We start from the raw sequence: 27382 nt of genomic DNA, 5'->3' as shown, positions 1-27382 counted from the left end.
TTCATATATTTAATATAATATAATACTTAATGCTTGTGTTGTTATTTCATCTCCCATAAGACTTTTGATGGACCTTTTCATGGTAGTTTGCCTTTAATGGTTACAGCTCTCCTGATCCTGTTTTTCTGGTGGATGAATATAGAATCTTTGATATTAGCACTCCGCTAGTAATTGTTTTCTGACTTCCAAACCCATTTCATGCTTAGAGTCATAGAGTTAAACAACACAGAAATGGGCTCTTTGGCCCAACTTATCCATGCTGACCAAGTTGGACTGTCTAGTTTAGTTGCATTTGCTTGCTTGGTGTGTGACTTGAGACCATAAGCTTCATAATGAAATTAAATGTTTTAACTGTTTTTCTTCCAATAGATTCCAAGGACAATCCCCAAACACTTCTCTTCTCCGCAACTTGCCCTCCCTGGGTTTATGAAGTTGCAAAGAAGTACATGAAAGATGATTATAAACAGGTCGACCTCGTTGGCAAACGGACTCAGAGGGCAGCTACCACTGTTGAAGTAAGTTCTAATGGACCTGAAACTCTAAAGAAACTTAAAGCTTGGTCTTTGTTAGTTATTGAAAGCTTTGTGTTAAACTTGTGGTTTTGAGTGGTTTTCAAATCTGTATTCTCATCTCTTGAAAGGCTGCATAATTTAATCTAGGGCAATTGTGAAAATCTGGCCCTTGGGCTGCATCTATATGCTATAGTAATCTCAATGCTATATTAATCCAAACTAATCTCATTGTCCAGCCATCCATACCCTTTTGTGTATTGGATGTTCAATTGCTTTTCTTGAATGTTGTAAGACAGGGTATTCCAGAATATAACCATCCACTATGTGAAAAAATAAACAGTACTTTAAGTATTAAGACTTGAAACACCTCTGATGTGGGGGAAATGTTTCTTTTTATTCTAAGTTCCTTAATTTTGTACATCTCAGTCAGGTCTTCCCTCGTTCTCCTTCATCCTAAGGAAAATAAACCTGGTCTATCCAGTGTCTCATCTGTTTTAAATAGACAAAGAATTATTTTTCAATAGTGGCCTGTGGTCCTAGATCAGGCATGGGCAAACTACGGCCCGTTAAGCTTTTTAATCCGGCCCGCAGAACTTGATGAAATTATATTAATAAACCTTGTTAACTTTTTTCTCGGCAATTCTGGCGTTTTCCCAATAGATGACGCACTCTATATACATTGACCTTTGTTGAGGTGCAGCGTATTACTCCACATTTGCGCTTTACTCTTTGTTCGGCTTAACCTATTTGTGTGAACAGGCGTTCAGTGACATGAACATCAACAAAGCCAGCCACAGATCCAAGTTAACTGACCAACACCTCAGATCCATCCTGAGAATCGCCACAACAAAACTAAATCCAGACTTTGATGCGCTGGCTAAAAAGGGAGACCAACAACACTGTTCCCACTGAAATTAAAAATAAGTTTCTTCGTTGTGTTATGTAAAAAATGCATTTGAAAATATTTTTTTCAATAAGCCTTACATGTTACATGTCATTTCTGTTAAGTGATGGACATGAGTAGTGCGCAGGTGCACGTACGTTCTCAAAATAAAAAAATGCACTCCAGATCAAATAACGCGCTCCGCATACTGTTGTGTTGTCCCTGTTCTGTCTTTGTGCTGGTCGTTGTTGGAGTTTTGGCACAGGGGACATTTGAGTAAGAAGGAGCAGGACAAGTAGACCTGCATCTCCTACCGTTTTTGAAATAAAGACTGTCAGGAGGAGAGTGATGATGATAATATCTTGAAGGATAACAGAATTTTCAGTGCATTAAAATAATAACTGTTACTATTAAAAAAAGCTGTATTTTATTCATTTAATTTTCAGTGTTTTAAAAGTCATTTCAATAAATAGCTAAATACCATGGGACTTCAAAGACAGATATTTTGTTGTAATGCATTTGTTCATTTTCAATTGAAATTAAAGCACATGTTTTCTACATATCCCATGATATTTTATTTTCTCTTATGAGGTGTATTACCAAAACACTCCGTCCATCTGCTCCTGGTCCGGCCACCCTGTCAAATTTTAGAACCCTTTGTGGCCCACAAGTCAAAAAGTTTGCCCACCCCTGTCCTAGATTCTCACATTAAGGTAACCTATCAAAACCCCTCAAGATCTTGTGCTCTAGTCAAGTACCTGTCATTCTTTAAAGCAGCTGTATAAAGGTTGAGCCCAACTTTTGCTCACAAAACAACCAGTCTATTTCCAAGTATTACTTTAATAAATCTCTGAGCTGTTTAATACATTAATACCCTTCCTTAAATGAGCAACCTAATACTGTATAGGAAAGTGGCCTTAACAGTGCTCTATGTAATTGAAGCAAAGCCTCTTTACTTTTGTGTTTAGTTCCCCTAGTGATAAGCAATAACATTCTTTTTATTTTCCTAATTTCTCCATATCAAACATCAGAACACCTCAATCTCTTTCAGAGCACCAATCCCTCTTGCCAGTTAGTTCATCTTTTTTTCAAAATGGATAGAGTTACATTTTCTGCAATATATGGGGCATCACTACCTTCGAGGGGTTAGTTTCTTAAAAAACTATCTGTATCACATACTTTTCTGTAATACAAATCCCCTTTTCCCATTATAAACCGATGTGTTCCTACAGGATTTTTTTTGTCATGTTACGGCATTTTAGTGGCCGTAACACCCACTGGCATTACTTAACACTCTCCAGTCTGAGGACTTGTGAATAGATGTCTGCTGCTGCTACTCTTGAAGGCATTTTCTCTGTTGTTTAAGGCTTGTGGATTAGGAAGTGTGGGATTATCCGGAAAAGTGATTTGAAGATTGAAGTTCATGAAGAAATTTGGTGCAGAAGTGTTCGGGGGTGGGTAATGAGTTAAAACGTGTTGACATTGGAAGTGGAGTACATGTTGAGGGATCACTTTAAGGAGCTGATCCTCGCTATTCTGCTGTCCACAATGCAGCACCTCAGTAAGTGGTTCACAGAGGAGAGCAAAGCAACTGGTTCCAGTGCCTGTGATCAGTTTTATTTTTCCCTTATCCCAGGTGAAGGTTGGCAGTCCAATTGTCTGGTGATTCGAGCACAGCAGATCACTTGACCAGTGTGAATGATTTGTCATAATTTGTGCTTCTCCTTTCAGTCAAATCATGTTGGTAATTTTAAAAAAAACTCGATTTCTGAAGGTTACTGTAGATTTGACTGTGCTTTGCAGTTTATAATTTCCCACTGCTTTCAGAACAGATCAGAATATACTATTTCAGGTTATTGTATACTAGTATATTACAACAGAGACATATGCAAGAATAAGCTTCAATGTGTTATATGCTACCTATAAAGTATATTTGTATTCTTCAACATAGTACTGAAACCCAGACTGCCCTGAAGACATTGCTCACATTTAGTTTGGTTTACCAACTGCACTGAGAAGTGATGATGTTTCACAGCTTGACCATTAGCATTATCTCAAATCCCTATTTCCTCTTCGTTATAGCATTTGGCTATTACATGCCATTGGTCAGAGCGACCATCCGTCATTGCTGATATCATCCAGGTATACAGTGGCAGCCAAGGGCGAACTATTGTCTTCTGTGAAACAAAGAAGGAAGTAAACGAGCTGGTGATGAATAACTCTTTAAAACAGGTACTGGAATATGCTCTCTGAGCTAAAATGTTGTAATGTAGGATAAATGAACAAATTATAATTATCTCTGAAATACAGAAGTAATGGACTGACGGTTTTAAAAACTATGAAATAGCTAATATATCGCCCCGAGTTCTAATATTTCCCCTCTTCATTGTTAAACAGTGACAAATCTGTTATCCAGTGGTTGAGTGAAAAAGACAATTTCTGTGAAACACTAGAGGAAATAGGAATGGACATTGAAAGCTTCTATAAATTTATAGAGTCATAGAAAAGTACAGCACAGAAACAGGCCATTCTGCCCATCTAGTCCTTATCAAAACCATTTAAGCTGCCTATTCCCATCAACATGCGCCTGGAACATAGCCCTCCATAAATAACCCTACTGTGCATGTACCTATTCAAACTTCTCCTTAACGCTGAAATCGAGCTTGCACCACTTGTGCTGGCCACTCATTCCAGTCTCTCTCATCCCCTTGAAAGAAGTTTCCCCTCATGTTCCCCTAAAACCCACTTTTCACCCTAAAACCATGGTTGTAGTCCCACCCAACCTCAGTGGAAAAAGCCTGCTTGCATTTATGCTATCTATACCCCTCATAATTTTGTATAACTCTATCAAATCTCCCCTCAATCCTCCACATTCCTGTGTACTATAAAATCATCTCAAGTCAGGCAGCAGTGTACAAGGTTATTTGTGATGCACCTATCACTCAATAGCAAATACAGGCAGTCCCTGGGTTACGTACGAGTTCCGTTCCTGAGTCCGTCTTTAAGTCGGATTTGTACGTACGTAGGAACAAGTATATCCAGTATTATTTAGCGTCAGTTAGTAAAATGTTTGTCTTAGTATATAGTATATATTTTATCTTTTTACGCATATTAAAACACTTAAGAAATATATGTATTGCAATAATTAAACCACTGCATGGCTTAGTAATAATTATAGCTTTAATCGGGGCAGGGCCTTTCACATGCTCCATTATTCTCACTTTATCCGTTATCCTTTAAAATTGTTCCAATCGTTGACCAACTGTAACACTTTAACAATGACCGATGGCGTTTCACTTCTTTCCAAACACTATTATTTCCACCTTATTTTCAATCGCGATCGCTTCCCGTCAATGGAACAGAAACACTGCAGGCGGCGGGACCCGAGCTGCGCTGGCTCCCGAGGTCCACTCGGTCCTAAGGACCACCGTACACCGACAATGGAACAGAAACATTGGGGTGGCGGGGCCTGAGCTGCGCTGGCTTCCGAGGTCTTCTGGGTCCTAAGGACCACCGCACTGAGGCAGACTAAATGGGACAAGTAGGGACTTTGCTGGGTATGGGTATTTGATCCTCCACAATATTCCGTGTGGGAACTTAAACTGGAGGTGTCAGTGTTTTTTTTTACGAGGTCGAGTTGCGAGCTCTACATCAACCTGGCACGGATGGTACAGGAGTCACTAGATCGACATCAACCCGGCATGGGAGCGGTCTGTCACTAAATTGAATTCAGGAACCTCCATTCCCCAGCCCAGCACTGATCTCACGGCGCCACCAGCCGACCGGAACGGGGGGGGGAGTGGGGGGTGCGGGGTCAGGGTGAATCTTACTAAGAAAAATTTAAGCCAAATACAAAGTTAAACACTCAACACAGTGTCAATGGCAACGACTTAAAATGGTGGACAACGTTCTCCCTCCTCGGTTAGTAAGTACGAGTTGTCTGTAAGTCGGACGTTCGTAACTCGGGGACTACCTGTAGTAACAGATTTATACAGCGTTATTATGTAAGCATCAAACCTGCTGCTCTTCATACATTCTAACTGTCCAATGAATATCCCAAATTGCAGATCAGTGTTGCCTGAGCACACATGGTATCTTTACTCAATGTCACCTTTTTCCCCAAAACGTGTTTATGATATCTTGTCCAGGAAGCGCAATGTCTGCATGGAGACATTCCACAGAAGACGAGAGAGGCTACATTAAAGGGTTTTCGGGATGGCAGCTTTGAGGTCCTGGTTGCCACCAATGTGGCTGCACGTGGCTTGGACATTCCAGAAGTAGATCTGGTAATACAGAACTGCCCACCAAAAGTAAGTCACAGCTGGTTAAGCAGGAACATTCATCTCTGCTAGTAAAATGTTGGAGTATAGGTTATTTTGATTATTTCTACAAGTATTTAAATACAGTTCTGTGGTCACTTGGACCTAAACTTGGGAGTATAATGTTTTGGGATTTTTATAACAAGTTGAAATCTAGATAGACCGTAAATGGGTGGCTGGGTTAAGTAGGAGTGTAACTTGTCTATTGGTACCATAGATTAATTACTGAATTAATAAAATTTTATTTTGGTCAGTACAAACATAACAAAAAGCATAATTTTCAACGATGATTTCATAAGACAAAATTAAGTGATGAAAATCTTTAAAACAGACTGGAAGGGTGTAGGCTGAAGCTACAGCTTATTACGCCTACCCCTCTTACTTATACAAAAATATATTTGGCATCAATCATCACATCAAAACAAAAAATTTCATAATCTTTTAACACACAATCCAATTCCAAGTCATGTGTGTATATTTGTTCATTAAATTATTTTTAAATAATTTTTTAAACTTGTTAAATGTATGTGTGTTTTTAAATACTCACTGCAACTGTTCCATAGATTCACCCCCCCCCCGACTGAAATAAAATGATTTTTTACATTTGTTCTTATCCTTTGTTTTTGAAATCTGCATGTTCCTCTCAAATCATGTTGACTTTCTCTCATTTTAAACAATCTGGATACTTTGTGGTAACTGTCTATTTTTTACTTTATACATAATTAGTATGATTTTAAAATCCTTGGTAGAGGCATTTACTTAGCTTCTGTAACAATGAGTCTGAAGTAACTTGTTGTCCTTTGTATCATGTTTTTCAATGAAGATTTTCTTTCTACTTTGCTATTCTCTGGCTTAGGATGTGGACTCCTACATTCATCGTTCTGGTCGTACTGGCAGAGCTGGGCGCACAGGGGTCTGCATCTGTCTGTATCAGCGCAAGGAAGCGGCCTCTCTGAGGTCTGTGGAGATGAAAGCTGTAAGTGATTTATTGAAGACTTTGGAAAATTATGCTAATAATGAAAGTTTTACCCTGGTCTTCAACCAACAGGGATCAGAAGAACTAGATTTATTTCAAATTCAGCATGTAGAATCATTAAACCCCAGAGGAATTAGTTTTGACCATTTCTGTTTTTGCTCAGGACCTTTCTTTCTTCCTCCTCCCAGGTGTTTAGCATTCACATTTAATCCTCTACGTTAGTTTATCCTTCAATATTGAGTTACAGTCGTGTGACTATCATTGCAACATTCTCACTTGATTCCCAGCAAGGTCAATCATGCAGCTTTTGCCTGTTGACTTGGATCTGTTTGGATCTCGGGCGGGGTGCATAGTATTGCACTTCCCTGAATCATTCTGCTAGCCTTGAGCATCTGATCTGATACTTCATGATTCCTGTAGTGTGGCTGTTTATCTATAAATTCACTGAAAGATCTAATCTTTGTTTTGCTAACATGGCAGAAATTAGCAATAAAGCCCTTGATTTTATTATTGAAGTTTTGGTTTTGTTTCCTGCTGCTCAACTGTTCCTTTGAACATCTGAATCTCTTGTATATTTTAAATTGATCACTGGGCTTGATGGGGGAAGTAGACAGTTGTGAGAGTTGTGCTTATGGTCAGGTCTGGAATGCAGAATTCAAGATTGTTTAAAGGAGAAATAAGCGTAAAGATCTCATAGATAAATATATAAGATTTGTTTATGTATATAGATTGATATACTATATATAAAGTGATGCAGGGTACAGGAGTATCTGTACATAAGGTCAGTAAGAGAGTTGAGGTGAATGTTTATCTCAGCACTTTGCACCAGGCAAGCTCGAAGGGAATTGAAAGAGGTTAGAATTTTTTTTTAAGGGGTGTGGGGCAGTTCTGTGCTTGAATAACAGGTCATTCAACAAACTATTTTCATTCTGTGCAGAGCTCTGAACCAATGTAACAAACTGTCACTTGATGGAGCTGGCCTGATGTTGAGCCAGGTCATCATGGGTGGTGTTTAAGCCACTTTCCACCTTTTTTTCCTGCCATCTAATCTTTCTATATGCTCCTCCCATGTTTTTTTCATACAGCAAGGTTGATGCAACTCTGCTTTCTTCAAAGTAAAGTGTGTGTGGTGGGGAAGGGAATGTGTTAAGAAAAAAACTAATTCAAAAAGAAAACTGCAGCGTGAAATTTGCTATTTTACAAAATTTTGATCTGTGCTCTATTTTAAAGGGTTTGAAGTTCAAACATGTTGGAGTTCCAACAGCTTCTGAAATCATCAAAGCTTCCTGTAAAGATGCCCTAAGGTACATCAATTTTTGGATTAATACTTGTTTTCCTGGATTCTGACTGCCAACATCAGACACAGCACAGGCAATTAATGGGAAGGAACTGGAATTGGGATAGGGAAGAGACTTCAGTTTAATATTTCTGTTGGAGTAAACCATTGGGACCCATTGAAATTAATGGATTCAAGTACTGGCGGCGTGAGCATTCTAAGTTAGAACAGAAGGTCTGTCTGGTGTGGAGAATAACAAAGTGTATGTAAGTGTTTGAGCAATGTTATAACAGGCTGCATCTGATCTGTAGTAGCTCTCCCTCCCTAACCAAAGGCAGGATTAGCAATGGTGGACAATTTGCAGTTGTGAATGTTTAGACCCAACCTGCAAAATTCAGATTGCTGTATGTTGAACAATAAATTAGTGGAGTGAGGTGCTAAGATCGGGTAAATATGAGAATTCAGGAAAGGGCATGTCAAATCTAGTTAAGAGAATGAGTTCATTCTGGTGGCTAACTGTTTTCATAATTTGGGCTTCAAAGGTGCTTGGATTCCGTTCCAGCATCAGTGAGCGAACATTTCCGTCCTGCTGCTGAAAAGTTGATTGAGAAGCGAGGAGCCCTGGATGCCTTGGCTGCTGCTTTAGCACATATTTCAGGAGCAAAGAGCTTTGAACAACGTTCTCTCCTTAACTCAGAAAAGGTAAGCTTCCCTGTACCTCCACAAAGCTCATTCCTTAATGTGACAATTCCATTGGCATTGTCAGTAGTTCCATTCACATGTACCAGTCTATGAGTGTTGTATCTTCTCACCCCACCAGCAATTTGGGTTCCACCCCACCTTTACAGCAAAATACATGTTACGAAAAAAGAATAGCAGTAAAATTCCAGTTGTGCTCATAAATGTGATTGATTGGCTGTGGTTTGTTCTGTGGCCTGATGATTGGGGGCTTGAAGTATTGTACTAATTCAGTCTCTCAGCCTTTGTCAAGTTACAGTCTAACATTTGAGGATGATGTTTATCAAGAAAATTATGGAGAAAGTGGGACTACCTTTTCCCAATCTGTCTCAACTCCAACCTACTACTTTGTTTGACTCTCTCCCTAGCAACCCCAAACTAATATTGTTTCATTCTTCTGTTATAGCCACTATTAATTAGAAACTAAGCTGACTGTTTCAGTCTCTACATAACCCAATATCTAAGTCAGCTATTGCTGTTGTCTAAAATATACCTGTAATGTTTCTTGGCATAAATGTCCCAATAGTGCTAACTGACCCCAGGATAGTTAGATCTAGAAACTTAGAGAATTGTAGCTTAAGCTGTAGTTTTTGAAGTGATAATAGGGAAGGTCTGTACCCATACATCGATCTTTTGGCTTAAGTGATCTATATGTAATGTGGCCCTTTCTCAGCATATACTTAACCCCTAAACGCATCTTGATTTAATTCATTTGTGGTAGCAAATCTGCATTCACACAATAAAGAAGTTTCTCCTGAATGTATTGGACTTCATAATGACTCTATATGGTTCCTTTGTTGGAATATTTTCTTTTCACTAGTTCGACAGTTTCCAACTTTTTGTCTCCCCTTTCGATCTTCCACAATCTATTCAAGATTGTATGTTTCACAAATGTTTGTTTTTCAGTTTGCTTCCTCCAACGCCTACAACTACAGTGCCTGTTTCAGCACTGTCTATGTTGATGTTAATTTGCTGATTTTTTTTTGCATGTATGCAGCATATTGCATGTGACTTTTTAAAACTGTATTCCCAGTTCCTAAAAAGTTTTGAGATTGTCGGTGTTGATCAGTCTTGTTCTTGACAGACACACTGGTCCCAGCATCTACCTTTCAGGAACATCGCCTGCCATCCTCCACAGTTCTGACTAATTATTTTTAATCCCTCCTTTCATTTTCCAGATTGGTACATTTTACCTGACACCATGTACTTGGTCATGCCTCCCATATGACACCTTGTCAAGGTATTTTTTTTAAAAAAGAACCAAACAAATTAACCTGGGTTAAAATTTCTGTGCTAAATATATTTTCACATCAAATAAGGTATAATCAAAATTGAGCTTATTTGTTTGCACGTGTTGATTATGTTGACTACTAACATTGATTCTTGTCTCAGGGGTATACAACCATGCAGCTGGAGTGTTCAGTGGAGATGCACAATATTGGCTTTGCATGGCGAGGTCTGAAGGATCAGCTGGGAGAGTCTGTGGAAAACCAAGTGAGGGGGATGCAGTTCCTTAAGGGTAAAATGGTATGTTGGCAGTGTGCTGTTACAGTGACACAACTAATAATATATGTAAATACTACAGCATTGGAAGCCTACAAACTAGGTTAGCCTTACAAAACTAAAACTCGAATTATAATCGGTCCTGGGTCCTGGCAGCATTCTGGAGCTGATTTGCTTCTCCCTTGATATTGTTGGCTTTTTACCAGTCTATTATCTGGTACTAAATTTCAAATAAGCTACATGGATCTCACTTCCCTCATCAACTTTCCTTGTTGCCAGCTTAAAAGTTCAGTCACATTAGTTGAGCATCCTTAAATGCATACTGACTGCCTCTGATTTGTGCTTTGCAAAGTTAAGATTATTCAGTACCAAGTTAATAGTCCTCCAAACCTGTGGCACCACATTGATGTAACTTTACCTTTTCAAAAGAAAACTTGTTCCATAAAGGTGTGCACTATTAGTTTGGATTATTAACACTAATGAGGGTTTGTGTAGTTGTATGGCAGGCTCAAGGAGCCTATATGAAACAGATATACCAAACTAACAATTGACATTTTTCAGGGAGTGTGCTTTGATGTCCCCGAAGATGCTGTGGAATCCATAAAGGTAAATCCACTATGTACACTTTCAGTTGAAACACATTATCATTTTAAAAAAAATCGATTAAAATATTTTTTTAAAAAACATCAGTGCATGAAATAGGTTTGTAGCTGATCAGCATTACTTAATGGGCCTTACTCAAAAGGAAAATACTGCAAATGCTGGGAATCTGAAATGGAAAATGCTGCGAGCAGTCATCATATCAAATTACATCTGTGGAGGGAGAAATAAAGTAGCCATTTTCATCTGTACAGTTAATTTTCTTTCTTCCCCACAGAGACCTGAGTACTCCCAGCACTTCCTGTGTACTTAACTTTTTTGTTAATACAGTTGGCCCTCCTTATCCGCGGATTCAACCAACTGCGGATCGGGAAAACCCAGAAGTTCTCTCTCCAGCACTCATTATTTGAGCATGTACAGACTATTTTTTCTTGTCATTATTCCCTAAACAATACAGTATAACAACTATTTACATAGCATTTACATTACAAGTATTACAAGTAATCTAGAAATGACTTAAAAGTACAGGCAGTCCCCGGGTTATGAATGAGTTCAGTTCCTGAGTCCGTCTTTAAGTTAGATTTGAAGTCGGAACAGGTACATCCGGTATTATTTAGCGTCAGTTAGTCAAATGTTTTTCTTAGTATATAGTACATATTTTATCTTTCTATGCATATAAAACACTTTAAAAAACATATGTATTTCAATCATTAAACCACTGCATTGCTCAGTAATAATTGTAGCTTTCATTGGGGCAGGGCCTTTCACATGTTCCGATCGTTGACCGACTGTCGCCTAACGCTTTTCCAATGACTGATGGCGTTTCACCTCTTTCCGATCGCTTTATTACTTCTACCTTATTTTCGATTGTGATTGTGATTATTTTCGTGAACGGAAACACTGCGTATTCAGAGCTGCACCGCCAGGTCCTAATGTCCACCACACTGAGCATGTTATATAAAGTCGGGGGTTCCGCAGGGTCCTAAAGACCACCACACTGAGCTAGGTTAAATAAGGGACTTGAGCATCCGCGATTTTTGGTATCCGCGGGGGATCTCGGAACCAGTCCCCCACAGATAAGGAGAGCCGACTGTAGTCTATACCAGTACACAAATGTGGCTGTTAAACCCAATCCCTGTAGTACACAAATACTTGAAGTCAGCTGCTCTGTTATGTAAACTCTGCCACTAAGCCTCATCTTGGAATCTATTGAGCTACATACTCCTGGCATTGGGTGCAAGGTGAATGTACTTTACATTGATGGTTTTGAAATCTCTCTCTCATAGGGAAGGTGGCAAGACACCCGGCGCTGGAAGCTCACTGTAGCCAATGAATTACCGGAGCTGGAGAACGACAGGATTGAGAGGGCATCAGACTTCAGAAAACGTTCCAACAAGAGTCAGAACTGGAAAGGCTCGAGAAGAAATTATGGCAACAATCACAGAACATGGTGATGGAACAGGAGCCCTATCCCAGTCAGAATACTTTTTACATAACTCCTTGCAAAGTCATCTTGGGTACACTGGGTCATGCTGTGACACACTGAACGATGCTGGGCCGAAGAACTTTTAAATTTACAGGACATTGCCTGAAATTGGGTAACAGCTGTGTGGTAGAAATGAGGGTTATTACCTGGATGGTTGATTACAAATATATTAAAAAGTATTCTTTAACTTTGGAGGCTGTGTATCTTTATCTGCAGCAGCTAGAAATTGCCCCAGAAATGTTTACTTAAGTGCAATTTCTCCAGCATCTAGCTCTTGGTACTCAGTACAGGGGCACTTGGCAGCTGAGCTCAGCAGTCAAATGGAGAGGTGTTTGGATGCTCCCAGTCCCAGCAGCCAAGTACATAGGATCACACTTTTTCAGTCCATCTTTGCTACTCAGAGTTGGGTTTTGCCCAAGGTGAAAGTGATGTTTCTGGCACCTCAATGTGAGGTGTATTTCTCCACTCTTTATCAGTGAGGCCTTTGCTAGTTGTTGACTTGCTGTGGATGCCTTAAATAAATTAGAGGAAGTGGTTTCTCAATTTTAAAGGTGTTTTTATTGAAAGTTCTGCAACCACGGTTTTTTCTAGAGTGCAATGCATCTGTTTGGTTGAATACCTTAAGGAAAAAAAACTTCACCTCATCCCACACACCCCAGAAAATATGCTTGTTGCTTTAAATTGCCTGTGCTAGCAAATGAATTTATTGTGCTTTAACCTCCTGAGATTGAGTTTATATTTGTACTTTACAAGTTTGAAAATGTCTCCATCTGTTAAATTTTGGTTGTCCCAATATTCTGCCAGTATACATTGGCTCATTGAATGCTATGCCAATCTGACAACCTCAGGTTTAACCAGCCACATTTACAGGGATTTAACTTGCAATATTATTCATTTTTCAAAGCTTGAATATTTCATGTGCCTAAATGCAGTGAGATTGGTAGTCCTAAGCAGAACTGAGTTCATAATTGTTTGATAAGATTAAAAAGCAACAAAATGAAGAAATATTAATTTTCTTTTTAAAAAGACTAATGCAGGTAATTGGGACCAGTGCAAGTAGGCTGCTTCTGTGATCTACACTTCTGATTTGCTATAGAAAAGTGCTTTTGGGATAAGAAAGCATCTTTTAAACACCTCTACTACCTCTCTCGCAGCTCGTTCTAGATATTCTCCACCCCCTTGTAGAAATGCTTAGCTCTTAGATCTTTAAATTTCTTTCCTCACCTTAAACCAGTGCCATCTTTTTCATGGCTCACCTGCCCAGGTAAAAGGCTATCTTTCCTAGCTAAACTTCCCATAACTTTATAAACCTCTAAGTTACAACTCAGCCTTCTATGTTCCAGTGAAAAATAACTCTATCTTTAACAAGCAGTAGTAAATTAAGACAACTGGACTTGCTGTGTTGTCTAGAAGACATTTTGCCACTCAACTGAGATGCTTCTTCAGTTTTGATCCATGGTGGGTAGTTTTGCGGCTTATAAACTCTGAGTTGTTTAAAGGTACAGTGATCACATGAGGGTCGCTAAGAGTTGTAGAGGTTATGAGAGGGTCATTAGTCTTATCTCTGCATGATTGGAGCTGTGAACTGTTGTGATGCCGGGGTAGAGATGTTAGTATTGCATTGTCAGACCCCACCCCCTCTGTTCAGGGATGTGTTTTCCAGTTTGATAAAGATGGCTTTAACCCCTCTTTCAAACCACCTGCCCTCCCTGTCCAAAGTGTGCACATTGTTATCTTCAAAGGAGTGTCTATTCTCCTTTAGGTGTAGGTATACAACTGGGTCTTGGCCTGAGGTGTTAGCCCTCCTATGTTGGGCCATCTGTTTGTGAAGTGGTTGTTTTGTCTCACCAATATACAGATCTGTGCAGTTCTCATTGCATTGGATTGCATATATAATATGGCTCTGTTTATGTTTGGGTGTATGCTCGAGCCTGAGAAACTAACAAACCAAAGAAAAAGAAAAGAGAAGATGGATTGAAACGCTGCAGATGTATTCCTCAAACAGCCTAAACCATATATGTGAAACTCAAGGCCCGCGGGCCGGATTTGGCCCGCAGTGGAATTATCTTTGGCCCGCGAGATATCTAATTACTATTAAAGCTGGCCCCAGTAATCGAAGCACCAATGGCGTATGATATGGCTAATGCTGAGTTTATTCAGGTACCAGGTTTTCAGGGTTTTTAGTGTTTATTCGGTTTCCCTGGTTTATTTCCTGAATATCATTAATGAATAAACTTTTTGTCTATTAGAGCTGGCCCGCCGGTATATTGCATGTACCAATAATACTACAAATCCCACAATGCACTGCCAGTGCATTGCTCGCGCTTGCCTTACTCTCTCATCAGCATCCTTATGGCACTAGTCACGTGTGGTCAACTTTCAGCTATCCCTCACTCCAAAAATGGCTGAACGAAAGGTGGACTTTGAAAATAGGGGTTTTCAAGGCAGGTGGGAGGCAGAGTATATGTTTGCAGATATAAAGGGCAAACCTGTTTGTCTTGTGTGCGGAGACGGTGTGGCTGTAATTAAAGAATATAACGTAAGACGACACTATGAAACGAAACACCACGACAAATACAAACATCTGGACAAGAAACAGTAGCCCGCGATGTGCGGTCAAAAGAGTGGATTGGTGGGCAAGATGTGGGAGGAAAACGGCGCAGGTGAGCTGACAGCTTATCACTGCACCATACACCAGGAATCGTTGTGTGGCAAAGCCTTGAAAATGGAACATAGAATGAGCACCATAATACGAGCAGTTAACTTCATAAGAGCCAAAGGTTTAAATCACCGTGAGTTCAAGTTGTTTCTGGAGGAGTTGGGTTCAGAATATAATGATTTGCCCTATCACACAGAGGTGCGATGGAAAAGTGCTGAAAAGATGTTTCGAGTTGCGTGAAGAGATCTGTCAGTTCATGGAAAGCAAAGGGAAAGACACAACAGAGCTCCGGGATAAAAAGTTGCTTTGTGAAATGGCGTTTCTGTGTAATGGTTAGGTCTACATTAGTGTTTGCTAATGCTTGATTTCAAACGGTTTATTAATGGAAAAGGTATGGCTCCCAAAACAATCTTAGCTGAAATAGCATCGTTTCTTTCTCGTTGCCTACTTTCTTGTAATCTACGTCTGTAAGTTAATACCAATCATAAAAAGAATGCTTGCTAGGCAATCTGCTTCATAAAAAACAAAATTCGTAAAGTGAAACAATTTTAGATATAGCAGAGACTGAGACACATGAGAGCAGGTTGAAAAAATGAAGGCAACGAAAGCTGTGGGAGCACGCGCGCGCACAACTGATCCGGCCCACATGAAGTTGCATTTTTCTCAATCTGGCCCGTGATCTAAAATGAGTTTGACACCCCTGGCCTAAACGAATCCTGAAAATCTAGGCCACAAAACAAAAACATACTCCCCAAATAATCAACACTAGACCTAAAAATTAAACTGGAATTAACGAGGAGGAAGATTCCAATGAAGGCAAGTATGGGACTTGGATAATGAAGACAGCCAAAAAACTACAAGTGGCAGGGTGAAGTGATATGGCATCTCCAGTATGAGATCAACAAACACCAGAGGGACATTTTTTCGCCACTGCCCATATAATCACAACCTAACCTTAATGCTAATGATTATAGACCTGAAACACCTGAAGACACCAGGTTACATTACCAATGATGTGTTCCAGTGCACACCTGGTTAATTAAGCCGAGTGCTGTTGGACCAGGTTAATGAAAGGCATAGGCCAGACTGAAGTGGCCCCACAACCTTATCTGCCATAGCCCCACATACCTCACAATGCTAAATTCCACAACCCTATCTTTCCCAGGCCCTCAAATGCAAATCCAATATAGGCAAGTGTTGGACCTGGTTAATGAAAGATTGGGCCAGATCAAAGTAGCAGGGTTGCATGACAATCTCAAGTGACGAGATCAAGAAGCACAAGAGGAATGATTTTCCACTGCCTGGATAATCACATCCTAACCAATTATCACTTTCTGCTAACGGTTCCTTTACCTTAAGCTCCATAATCAAATCTGAGTCATCACATAACACAAATCTAGAATTACTTTTCTCCTAGTGGACTCAGCCACAAGCTGCACTAGAATGCTACTTCCTAGGCATTCTACAAATTCCCTCTTGGGTTCCAGTACCAACTTGATTTTCCCAATCCAAATACATATTTGTATTGAATTGTAGAGGCTAGTTGTTGGAACACTTTTAGTCCTGTGACTAGGTCTCTTGAGTCGGGTACCAAGTCAAACCTAATGCAACTGGGGCTCCTAAATGAGGGCATTGTGGAAACTGGTTTGCCAAATGTGCATCCTGGGATGGATGGAAGTTTAGTTTGTCTACATCTGTGCAGATGTGGTTGGCATCAATAGCAACTCTTGACTGATGTCTTTGCTGTGATGGAACTGCAGAAGGGGGTGTTGTAGGTCTTTCCTGCTGTGGACTTCGACTGTGAAAGGCAAGGTGGCTGCATGGTGTGGACTTCGACTGTGAAAGGCAAGTTGGCTGCATGGTGTGGACAGCTCCTTGTAGAGCTGGAGCACTGTCTTATTTGTAACCAAAGTGCATTTGGACATGTTCTTTAGCAAGATGCATTGGTTGCTGTGACAGCAAAGCATGACTGATTCTGGTTAGTCAACAGCTGCTTTATATACCTTTGCCTCTGAGGCAACCTCAGCTTTACGCTGTTCCTTGAGCACATTTAACATAGCCTCTACATGTGCTCTCTGTGCGAACTTCCTCCATTTGGATCTCAACTTCGTGTTTAGCATAAGCCACTGTCATTCTTGCCGCTTCAGCTGTGGTGCAGTCTCGTGGATTCATTCGAGCATCAAGAAGAAGTGATCAATATGCCACAATCTGACCTCACTTCCAGGTCTTGGTTGGATCAGAAGCTGACATTGTCATGTAAGGTGTAGACATGTCTACAGTATGTGGGCGATGCCTTTGAAGAAGTTATCTTTTCACTCTAGTGCCCTTGCCCTGCTGTACAAAGCTATGCAGTGAAATAAACACCCTCTGAAAAATTACCTCAGATGGAAGCTTCTTTCAGGGTTTTTAATGAAACCTTACTTGTCTGCAGAAAGCTAAATACAGAATTGTGGCACACCTGAATTATACTAATACTCCCGATTATTCCAATTGGTGTTAACCAAGGCAATACACACATGCAATACTCCATAACTGCCCTATAAACTAGAGTAATCTTGTGGTGCAACATCTTAATCGTAATAAATGAGGAATATAACTGTTCAAAATGAATCTACTAAATGCTTGCCAATATTAACAAAAACTTAATACTCACAGATATTGCCATTTCAAGGGCAGATAAAGAGAAGATGGAGATTGATGCCTTTCCTCCATGCGCTTCAAATCGAATCCAAATTACTCTACACAGGAAATGATAGAAAAAAAACAGCTTATGAAGAGGAAGAGATATTCATACAAAGTGAACTGCTTACAAAATGAACTGTGCCTCTATAGAGGCTAGAACACAGTCTCATCAAACTCCAATGAAATATAGCCATTGTTGTGCCTTCTTTGTTGGACCCATGATACATCTTCAGAGATGTTGACAACCAGACACTTGAAACTGCTGATCCCTTGATGATGTGTGTTCCCTTGACTTGCCCTTCTATTAAGTCCATAATCAGTTCCATCTTCTTACTGACATTAAGTGCAACATTGTTTTTGCAACACCACTCAACCAGCTGATCTACCTTGCTCCTGTATGCCTTCTCATCACTATCTGAAATTCTACCAAATAATAGCTGTGTTGTCATCAGATTTATAGATGCCATTTGAGCTGTGCCGAGCCACACAGTTGTGGTGTAGACAGAGTACAGCAGTGGGCTAAGCATGCATTCTTGGGGTGCATTCGTGTCGATTGTCAGTGAGCAGGAGATGTTATTTCGGATCTGCATTGACTGATCTCCCAGTGAAGAAGTCAAGAATTCAGTTGCAGGTTTTGAAGCTTGTTGATTAGAACTGAGGGTATAATTGTAGAAGCCAATAGCATGCATAATTCTCAAGCTGCAAGGCTCTGTACAATTGCAGTATGAAATTCCTGCTTTTGTACTCAAATCCTCTTAAACTCTGATTACAAACCTCTGCTGCCTTGCGGCCATACCCACTTATGGGAAAGGCTTCAGGAGTAAACCCTGAGGACAAATCTGGAGCTGGAATCCCTAAGGCAGTCAACCTCACTCTGGCAACTCCTGCGACGTCACCAGTGCCAAGCTGTATCGGCCCTTGCCCTTCCCTTGGACTACATTGGTGGCATGGAGAGGAGAGACTTGTTGCTTTGAGATTTGGCAGGAACTGAAACTTGAACTATGATAGATTCAGCATATCAGCTAAAACTCTGACAAACTTCTATAGATGTACAGTGGAGAGTATCCTGACAAGCTGGGTCACAGCCTGGTATGGAAAAACCTACAAAAAGTGATTGATAGAACACATAGATAGATCACAGGAAAATCCCTTACCACTGTTCACATCTACAAGGTTCCACAAGAAGGCAGCATCCATCTTCAAAGACTCCCACCATCCAGGCCATGCTCTCTTCTCATTGCTGCCATTGAGAAGGAGGTGCAGGAGCCTTAGCTCCTACACCACCAGGTTCAGGAAGTTATTACTGTTCAACTATCGGGTTCCTGAACCAGTGTGGACAACTTCATTCACATCAACACTGAACTGATACTACAACCTATGGACTCATTTCACAGGATTCTACAACTCATCTTCTCAGTATTATTCATTGACTATTATCATGATTTTTGTATTTTGTATTTGCACATTTTGTCGTTTGCACATTGGTTGTTTGTCAGTCTTCATTTATATGCAGTTTTTCATTGATTCTATTGTATTTGTTTACTGCAGGCTTTCCCAACCTGGGGTCCACAGACCCCTTGCTTAATGGTATTGGGTCATGGAATGAATAAGGTTGGGAACCCCTGTTCCACTGGAATGCTCCAAAGGAAATGAATCTCAGTAGCACTTGGTGACGCATACATATTTGATAATAAATTTACTTTGAATTTTGAACTGTTGGATAGTTAACGCAGGACTCTTGTGCTGTACAGGCATACACTGCCTGGGATATACAATGAGGCAAATGTCAATGAGTGCTGGAAAACCATCAAGGCAGTGAAAGACAGCTTGCCCAGGTCGCCAGAGCAGGATGCTGTACAGAGCCCAGTGTTGCACAGTCTCAGATCTAGGAGTCTGTATCGAGGGAAAGGCAAAAGTAGTTGCAAAGGCTGCACAGAAGAGGATCACAATTGAAGAGGCTCACCCCATTACACAATTGGTTGGAACCTGTGCTTAAGTCCCTGGAATTATTTATGGAGCACTGCACCACAGAAACAGGCCCTTCAGATCTATCTCATCCGGGTCGATCTGTTTTTCTTCCTTGTCCCATCCAACCACACCCAGACAAAGCCCTCAATACCCATCTCATCCATTTGCTCAATGTACAGTTCTGTGCAAGTCTCAGGCACATGTAAAAAGATCTATAAAGTGAAGAGCTTTCAAAAATAACAAAATGAAAAGTTTCTAAATATAAAATTACTATAAAGAGCAGTAAACAGTTAAAAAAAATCAATATTTGGTGTGACCACCCTTTGCCTTTAAAACTGCATAAATTCTCTTAAATATACTGTCATGCAGATTTATAAGAAGATTAATTGGCTGGTAGGTTGTTCCAAACATCTTGGAAAACTTGCCACAGTTCTTTAGCTGGCTCACTTGCTTCTGTCTCCCCAGGTAATCCCACACAGCCTCGATGATGTTGAGATCAGGGCTCTGGTAGCCATACCATCTGAAACCATATAAAAACTCTCGGGTCCCTAAGACTTTTGCACAGTTCTGTATATGATGCTACTGTTAAATTATTGTGCTTTTGATGCAATTGCAGAGAAGTGGGCGAGGGGTGAAGGGAACAAAGGGTAGATCTGTGATAACAGTGGAGACTAAGAGAGGCTAAATGAAACACAGAGTGGTGGTGCCAGCTGAAAGGGGCTGGTGAAGGCTTGTTAATCACAGCTCATCTGTCTGAAGGAGATGGAAGTTAGAATAAAAGAGAAAGAAACAACATCAGAAATCTGAGATATGTTTGTACAACTATATATTTGCCTGGTGTGTTTTTACTAATATTAAATATATGCCTCCATATGTGAGGACTGAGCCTCTAAGCATTATTGCCTAGTGGTCGAGAGATGATCTTGGTGGATTGGGAGGTCTGGACTAGATACATGCATATTCTGCATCGTATTTTTATGGATATTCTATATGTGCTGGTGTATGTGATGACTGGGCCTCAAAACCATGGCTTTGCCTAGCAGATGTTGGGGCAGATCGACAGATGATCTTGGTTCGCTGGGCGAGGGGGTTCTGGGCTATACATACATATTCTGGGTCATTCTATATAGGTTTGTTGACTGGTATGTGTGAGGACTGGGCATCAAGTGTAGGGTTGCAGGGGGAGGGTGCCAGGGCTCTTTTACTCTGTGAATGTGTTCTTGTGTGACCATTGGAAATGTGTTTTAGCACCTTAACCCTGTGGTAATGCTGTCTCGCTCAGCTGTATTCTTGATTGATTGAATTACAATTGAATGAATTGTTGGAATCTGAAATGAGAAGGCTGGAAATCCCCTGCAGATCAGTATCTGAACTCCAGGGACCCAGGTTTGGTCCCAACTTGCACTGCTATCTGTGCAGAATCTCTTCATTCCCCATGGAATTGCACAGGTTTTCTCAGTGGTTCTGGATTTCTCCCTCACCCCAAAGACACAAGTTGGAATGTAGGCTTAACTGACAACTGTAAATTGTAGGTGAGTGATAGAAACGGGAGGGGAAGGGAATTAGATGGGGATGTGGGGAGAATAAAACCTGGGTTTATAGGATTTGACTAAATGGATGATGTTTAAGCACTGACATGCTGGGCCAGAGGGGCCACTTCTGTGCTGTGTTTACATTACAACTTTTTACCCAAATTAACCAGATCTGCTGCAACGGAAGCACATTAGATCTTGAGAATTCCTGACAGGATGGATGTGGAGAGGATGTTTCCTCTTATGAGAGAATCTAGAACTAGTCTTCACTGTTGAAAAATAAAGGATTTTCCATTTAAGGCTACGAGGTAATTTATTTTTAGTGCCCTTGGGTTGTAAGTCTTTGGAATGCTCTTCCTTGGGGTCAGAACAGGGTCTTTGGATTTTTTTAAAAGCCTAAATAGAGTCTTAATAAGCAAGAAGGTGAAAGGTTACAAGTAGATTTGTGAGCAGTTTTGGGCCATTTATCTTAAAAAGGATGTCCTGAAACTGGAGAGGGTTCAAATGAGGTTCACAAAAATAATTCCAGCATTGAATGACTTGTCATGGCTCTGGGCCTGTATTCACTAGAATTCAGAAGAATGAAAGGTGATCTCATTGAAACCAAAAGTTGAAAGGCCTTGATAGAGTGGATGTGGAGAGGATGTTTCCTGTAGTGGGAGAGTCTAAGACCAGAGTACATAGCCTAGCAAGGTGTCTTTTTCGAACGGAGATGAGGAATTTCTTTAGGCTGAAAGTAGTGAATCTGAAATTCTTTGCCACAAGCAGTTGTGGAGGCCTTTGTGTATACTTAAGGCAGAGGTTGATCGATTCTTGATTGGTCTGGGCATGTAGGGATATGGGGAGAAGACAAGAGATTGGGGCTGAGAGGACAATTCGATCATGCTATGATGAAATGGTGGAACAGACTTGGTGGGCCAAATGGCCTGATTCTGCTCCTGTATTTTATGGTCTTATGGAATGTGGAGTTGAAGTTATAGTCCAAATCAGCCTTGACCTTATTGAATGGTGGAGCAGGCATGAAGAATATGTGACCTAACTCCTGCTTCTAATTCCTTGCTTTGCAAATTAGAAAGGCTATGTATCTAAAACTGTTGAGTCCTGTGGTCTGAGATATGTCTAGTCATGAAGTTTTGTTGGAGCCTTTGAGGGATCAGAGTAGGGATCAAATTAAGTGACAAACACCTAGAAGATCAGAAATACCCTAATGGATTGTACAGAAGTGTTCTGCAAAGCAGCCATCCACACTGTTTGCCCTCTCGACAGTAGAGATTACATTATTAGTGATAAATTGGAAGACTAATAGAATGATAGAATACAGCATTTGCTTCCTCACCTGAATGAAGAGTGTAGCTGACTGACAGCTGGGAAGGAAAGAGTTGATGCAGCAGATGTAGCATCTCCTTCAGTTCTATGAGACGGTGCCATGAGAATGGAGTGGATGCTGATAGAGATGAAACAATGAGTAAAAGAAACAAGCAGGAGTGAGTCACTCAACTCTCCAAACTTCTTCCACTATTCAGCAAGATCATGGTTAATCAAATCTTGACTTCATTATCACTCCCCCATCTCCCATGACATTTTTGGAGTTCAAATGTTCCCACCGATTCAATGGTTCCACAGCTCATGAATCCCTGGGAGAGAAATAAAAATCTCCACTTTTGAGTTATACAGTCATACAGCACAGAAAAAAAGATCCTCTGGCCCAACTGCTCCATGCTGACCAAGATTTCCATCGAAGCTAAACTCACCTAACTAAGCTTAGCCCATATCCTTCTAATCCATTCCTCTCTGTGTACCTTTCCAAGTACCCTTTAAACGTTAATGTATCTGCCCCAGTTGTTTTCTCTGACAGCTCATGCAGTGACCAATAGGTGAAAAAGTTACCCCTTAGATTACCATTAAATCTCTCACCTTAAACCTATGCCACCTCGTTGTTAATTCCCCAGCTGTGCAAAACACTGTGGGCATTCACCCTGTCTATGCCACTCATGATACATGCATACACTGGAGTAAATATTCTCAGTATTTTATGTGTCAAACACCCCACCCCTCAAACTTTATAACTTTCAATAAGATCACTTCTCAGTCTTGGAAACAGCAAAGAAACTGCTCAATAACTTTTCATACAACAATTTCTTCATCCAGGACTCAACCTCGTGAACCATCTCCTCACTACCTCTTGTGTAAGTAAATTCCTCCTTTAATATACAAACCAGGTGTTCCTTAAGGTTGTCATAGCTGGGGATGGTGTGAGGAGGGTAGTGGGGATAAGCTCCCATGATCTACTATATGCTCCCAATGGCCTGTGTCCCAAATAGCCTCTGACAACCAAGTCCAGCTCTTGGCTTTCATATATGGTTTCATATATGGTTTAGCTAATAAGCCTGCTGGAACAGCTTCTACTGACAGGAGAAGGAGCAAAGGCATGTTATTGGTGCCTTTAAATCATTTACTTTGGGTAGATGGGGCTTGCCTGCCATGGTTGGCAGTTCATCTGGTATGTTTTGTAATTCCAAAACACACAATTAATTAAAAGCAAAAAGTACAGAATCGGGAATGTGAGTCTAACTTTGTATTTACTTTAAGTGAGGTGTGCATGTATAACATGGTAGTGCCATGACATATGCAAATCAGTTACTTTTACATACAACCCGGAATGAATTGTTTAAATGAACAAGAATGCATAATCAAACACTTGCGAAATATTAAATACACAACGCTCATCCTTAGCTATAAACTCCAACTCCATACAGAATGCATCTCAACTTATATACACAGTACAGTATATAATACATCTCCTACGTTGCCAAATTCAGGCTTAAAGATTTAATCACTGTTGAGGCTTTCTTACTCTTGTGAGATCAGCAAGGGGGTCACTCTTCTTGGCAGGTGAGGCTTGTGGCTGTGATATAATCTCAGGTTCAGTGGGCCCCCTCCATGGTGATTGTAGGAATCAACTCTGAGAATGCAGGCAGTGGTTCTGACAGCTCTGGCCACCTTTCTTCTCTAATAATTCCCTCTGCCCTCAGCTAGTCGATGTGTCATCTCTAGACAATCTTCAATGCGTAGGAGAGTGGTCCAATTCTGTCCTTAATCTTTCCACTTTTGGTTATCTCTGTAGTTGCTCACCAGGACTGCTTGACAAGGAGTGAGACATTGAACCTCCTTGTTTGAGGAGCCCTCAGTTTGTCTCAGCTGTTTGTCTGGCATATTCCTTCTGTGATTTTATTTGAGGAAATCCAAGTGTGAACACAAAGGATGACCCAGGAACAGCATAGCCAATGAATTGCTGGGTGTGGAGTGTGCTTCTTTACAACATGCAAGGAGCTTCTGATTCAGGGTCAGTGTAGTATGTTCTGCTGACATTGCTCACAGTACACTCTTTAGACTCCAGACAAACCTTTTTGCCAAGCCATTCATAGCTTGGGTAGCATGGTGCAGATGTAATATGTCTTATTCCATTTATTGAAAATTTTCAACCACAAACACTGGTCCATTGTCACTGACTATCTGTTCTGGGACGTCAATTCTTCTGAAGAGGCTTCTCAGCACATCAACAGTGAGTGATGCTGCAGTGGAAGCTATTGGGACCACTTTGTAACTACATCCACTACCAGGAAATCTGTGCACTCAGCAAAATTGACTCACTTCTCATTGGCTATTTCGTTTGCTTTAAACAACTGCTTGATTTGCTCAGTATAGAATTTACAGTTATCTATTGAGTAATCTTTAAATGTAAGCACCCATTTCTTTTTTAATGATTATTGTTACTGTTTATAAACCTGTGAATTCTTCCGTTTTCTGCCTTTATTCAATGGTCCTTGTTTTTGCAAAGAAAACGCGTTGCTCCAAAGAAAAAATCCGCGCTGCACTTTCGATCGTTTTTCACTGCACTTCAACAGCTGGGTAGTCATCTCGGATTTGTTTTAAAAATACCTCATTACCACTTATGTTTTGTAACGCCAAAACATAAATTGAATTAAAAGCTAAATACCGCCGCCACGTGAGCCTAACGTCGGGTTTACTTTAAAGCAAGGACCGCATGTATCGTATGGTAGCATCATAATTTAAGCAATTCACCTATTTTGACATATAACCCGTAATGAATTATTTAAACAAGTGAGAATGCTTAATCAAACAATATTTCTTAAATACTACTGAATATTAAATACACAACACATCTAAGGAAAACTCTTATGTCAGAGCTACGTTTTTCGCATAGAGTAGTGGGTGCGTGGAATGCACTGCCAGCGACGATGCTGGAAGGAGATCCACTCCTTCCATGAGGATGCGATTGAGAGTCTTTTAAAAGACTCTCAGACAGTTACATGGAGCTTAGAAAAAATAGAGGGCTATGTGGTAGAGAAATTCAAGGCAGTTTCTAGAGTAGGTTACATGGTCGGCACGACATTGTGGGCCGAAGGGCCTGTAATGTGCTGTAGATTTCTATGCCTTGCGGCTATACCCACTCATGGAGAAGGCTTTGGGAATAAACCCTGAGGAAAAATCTGGAGCTGTTCTATGTTCTTTTTGATTCATCAGCTGCATGGAGAGGCGGGAGCCTGCTGTATTGGCAACAAGTTGCTCTCCGTATCTTATAGCCTGGCTTGCGTGTCACATGGATACCTACGACGCAAAATCCATGGTCAACCCCGACCAACGGAGGCAAACCAGGACATCACAGAGGGAACAATCCCCCCCCCCCCCCCGGTATTTTGAAGGGTGGGGGTAGCTATAGCATCATTTCAGTGGTTGTAACTTCAGCTGCCTTTAAAACGTGCAAGAGGGTGCGATTGATTTCACGATTCCTATCCTTCTCATGAGTGGTGGAAGGGAACTATGTCTAAGGGAAATAGAAAACCTCAGAAGCACCGGTGTGAGGAATATCTTTATCGGACGAGATTCGATAGTCAGAAAAACCGCATGAATGTAATGGAAGAAGTATGTTATAAGTACGTATTCCTCCGAGCTAACTCCGCTATCCGGGTTCCCTGAACTACCCACCAGACCACTGTAACGCCTTCCCGGGGCAGATCCTGTAGTAATTCCTTCCCACCGCCGGGGGCGCTAGCGCAGACTCCCGTAGTGACTCCCCATCGCCAGGGGCGCTGTCGCAGCCTCCCGTTACCTGCTCCTTACCGTTAGGGACAATGCAGTGACTCCTCCCCGCCGTCGGGGTCGCCCTGTCGGTCCCGTAGTAATTAATCTCTACCACTAGGGGCAATGGCGCGCCACTGTGGAGAAGATGGCGGTGCAAGAAGGCGGGCCGGAGCTGCGGCTGAAGTACTCGCGGGCACTAAACCTGTCGGAGGTGGAGTCCAAGCAGGACCCGGAATCCGAGCCTTACCGCTCCAAGTACGCGGCCCGCGAACTGCTGAAGGAACTGAAGGCTGCGGTGGGGCACAGGGCACAGGCCGGGGAATCGGAGGATGAGCGTGCCGAAGAGAGGCGCCTGCAGGACGGGCAGTGGCTGCAGAAGCTCGGGGTGCTGGAACTGCAGCTCGGCCTCAACCATGCTGAGACGGAGGAGCTGTCGGCCGGGGAGGAACACCTAGCCAAATGCGTGCGTGTCCTGGAGGCCTTCAAGTTGAGCCCCGAGGTCGTGTCCGTGTTCATTCAGGCTGAGGTAAAGTGTTGTTGAGTCTGGCGATCGCGATATGCAGCCAAAAGGCGTTGGCCGAGCCTTGCCGGGTCTGTCCACTCACCAAACTGCGGCCGTGGGCGCAGACCCCGCTTCTCACAGCAAATCTTGTCTTCCACCTTTACCCCTGTCACACAGCTCCTCTCGACACTAATGCAGCCATTCCTTAACACCCTTAATTAAAGTGCATTGTTCTGATACCGCTCCAGTAACCCGCACCCGTGGTTCTTGTATGGAGTTTCCAGAGCATGGGTTTCCTAAGGCTGCTGCCGTTCATCCCAAACACATGTGGCTTGTAGGTTAATTTACCGCTGTTGATTGACAAATGAAGGTGAGGATCAGAAGTAAAGGGGAGTTGATTGGTTTATGGGGGCAAAATCAAAGATCTGCACAAGTATGCATATCAGGGAAACAAACAGACCGTTCAGCCACCACACTGTCAGAACCAGTGGCCACCCACCTGCAGTAATCTATCTTCTAGCACTTGGCCCATTAGCCTTCTGTGTCTAGGTGATTTGGACGCTTCTGTAGGTAGTCACGTCTTCAGTGTTGTTAAAACACGCAAAATGCTGGAGGAGCTCATCAGACTAGGCAGCATTCATGG

General features: G+C 41.3%; 2 protein-coding genes and 1 long non-coding RNA gene across 4 annotated transcripts in view; 2 read left to right on the top strand and 1 right to left on the bottom strand.

The window, feature by feature from the left end:
• The window catches only part of ddx21 (DEAD (Asp-Glu-Ala-Asp) box helicase 21), a 23128-nt gene extending 10643 nt beyond the window's left edge, over positions 1 to 12485 (top strand). For both annotated transcript variants that reach the window (XM_059947310.1, XM_059947309.1), the window contains exons 7-15: positions 370 to 515; positions 3478 to 3627; positions 5544 to 5705; positions 6571 to 6690; positions 7921 to 7994; positions 8509 to 8668; positions 10097 to 10231; positions 10769 to 10813; positions 12094 to 12485. In XM_059947310.1, the coding sequence (XP_059803293.1) occupies positions 370 to 515; positions 3478 to 3627; positions 5544 to 5705; positions 6571 to 6690; positions 7921 to 7994; positions 8509 to 8668; positions 10097 to 10231; positions 10769 to 10813; positions 12094 to 12261 (1160 nt within the window). In that variant the 3' untranslated portion in view covers positions 12262 to 12485. The remainder of the gene's footprint in view (positions 1 to 369; positions 516 to 3477; positions 3628 to 5543; positions 5706 to 6570; positions 6691 to 7920; positions 7995 to 8508; positions 8669 to 10096; positions 10232 to 10768; positions 10814 to 12093) is intronic.
• On the bottom strand, positions 3637 to 27382 carry LOC132379442 (uncharacterized). The gene is made up of 4 exons (XR_009507418.1): positions 27239 to 27382; positions 22471 to 22578; positions 17606 to 17690; positions 3637 to 5368 (listed from the first exon to the last, which is right to left on the bottom strand). It is a non-coding gene; the product is annotated as an uncharacterized LOC132379442 (long non-coding RNA).
• kifbp (kinesin family binding protein) overlaps positions 26332 to 27382 on the top strand; it is a 31975-nt gene continuing 30924 nt past the window's right edge. Inside the window, exon 1 of the mRNA XM_059947311.1 lies at positions 26332 to 26763. Within this exon, the coding sequence (XP_059803294.1) occupies positions 26383 to 26763 (381 nt within the window). The 5' untranslated portion in view covers positions 26332 to 26382. The remainder of the gene's footprint in view (positions 26764 to 27382) is intronic.

The sequence above is a fragment of the Hypanus sabinus genome, chromosome 22 (assembly GCF_030144855.1).
Source record: "Hypanus sabinus isolate sHypSab1 chromosome 22, sHypSab1.hap1, whole genome shotgun sequence".
In the NCBI taxonomy this organism is placed as follows: Eukaryota; Metazoa; Chordata; class Chondrichthyes; order Myliobatiformes; family Dasyatidae; genus Hypanus; species Hypanus sabinus.
Note: the sequence above shows the minus strand (reverse complement) of the source record. Positions and strands in the feature narration are given on the sequence as shown.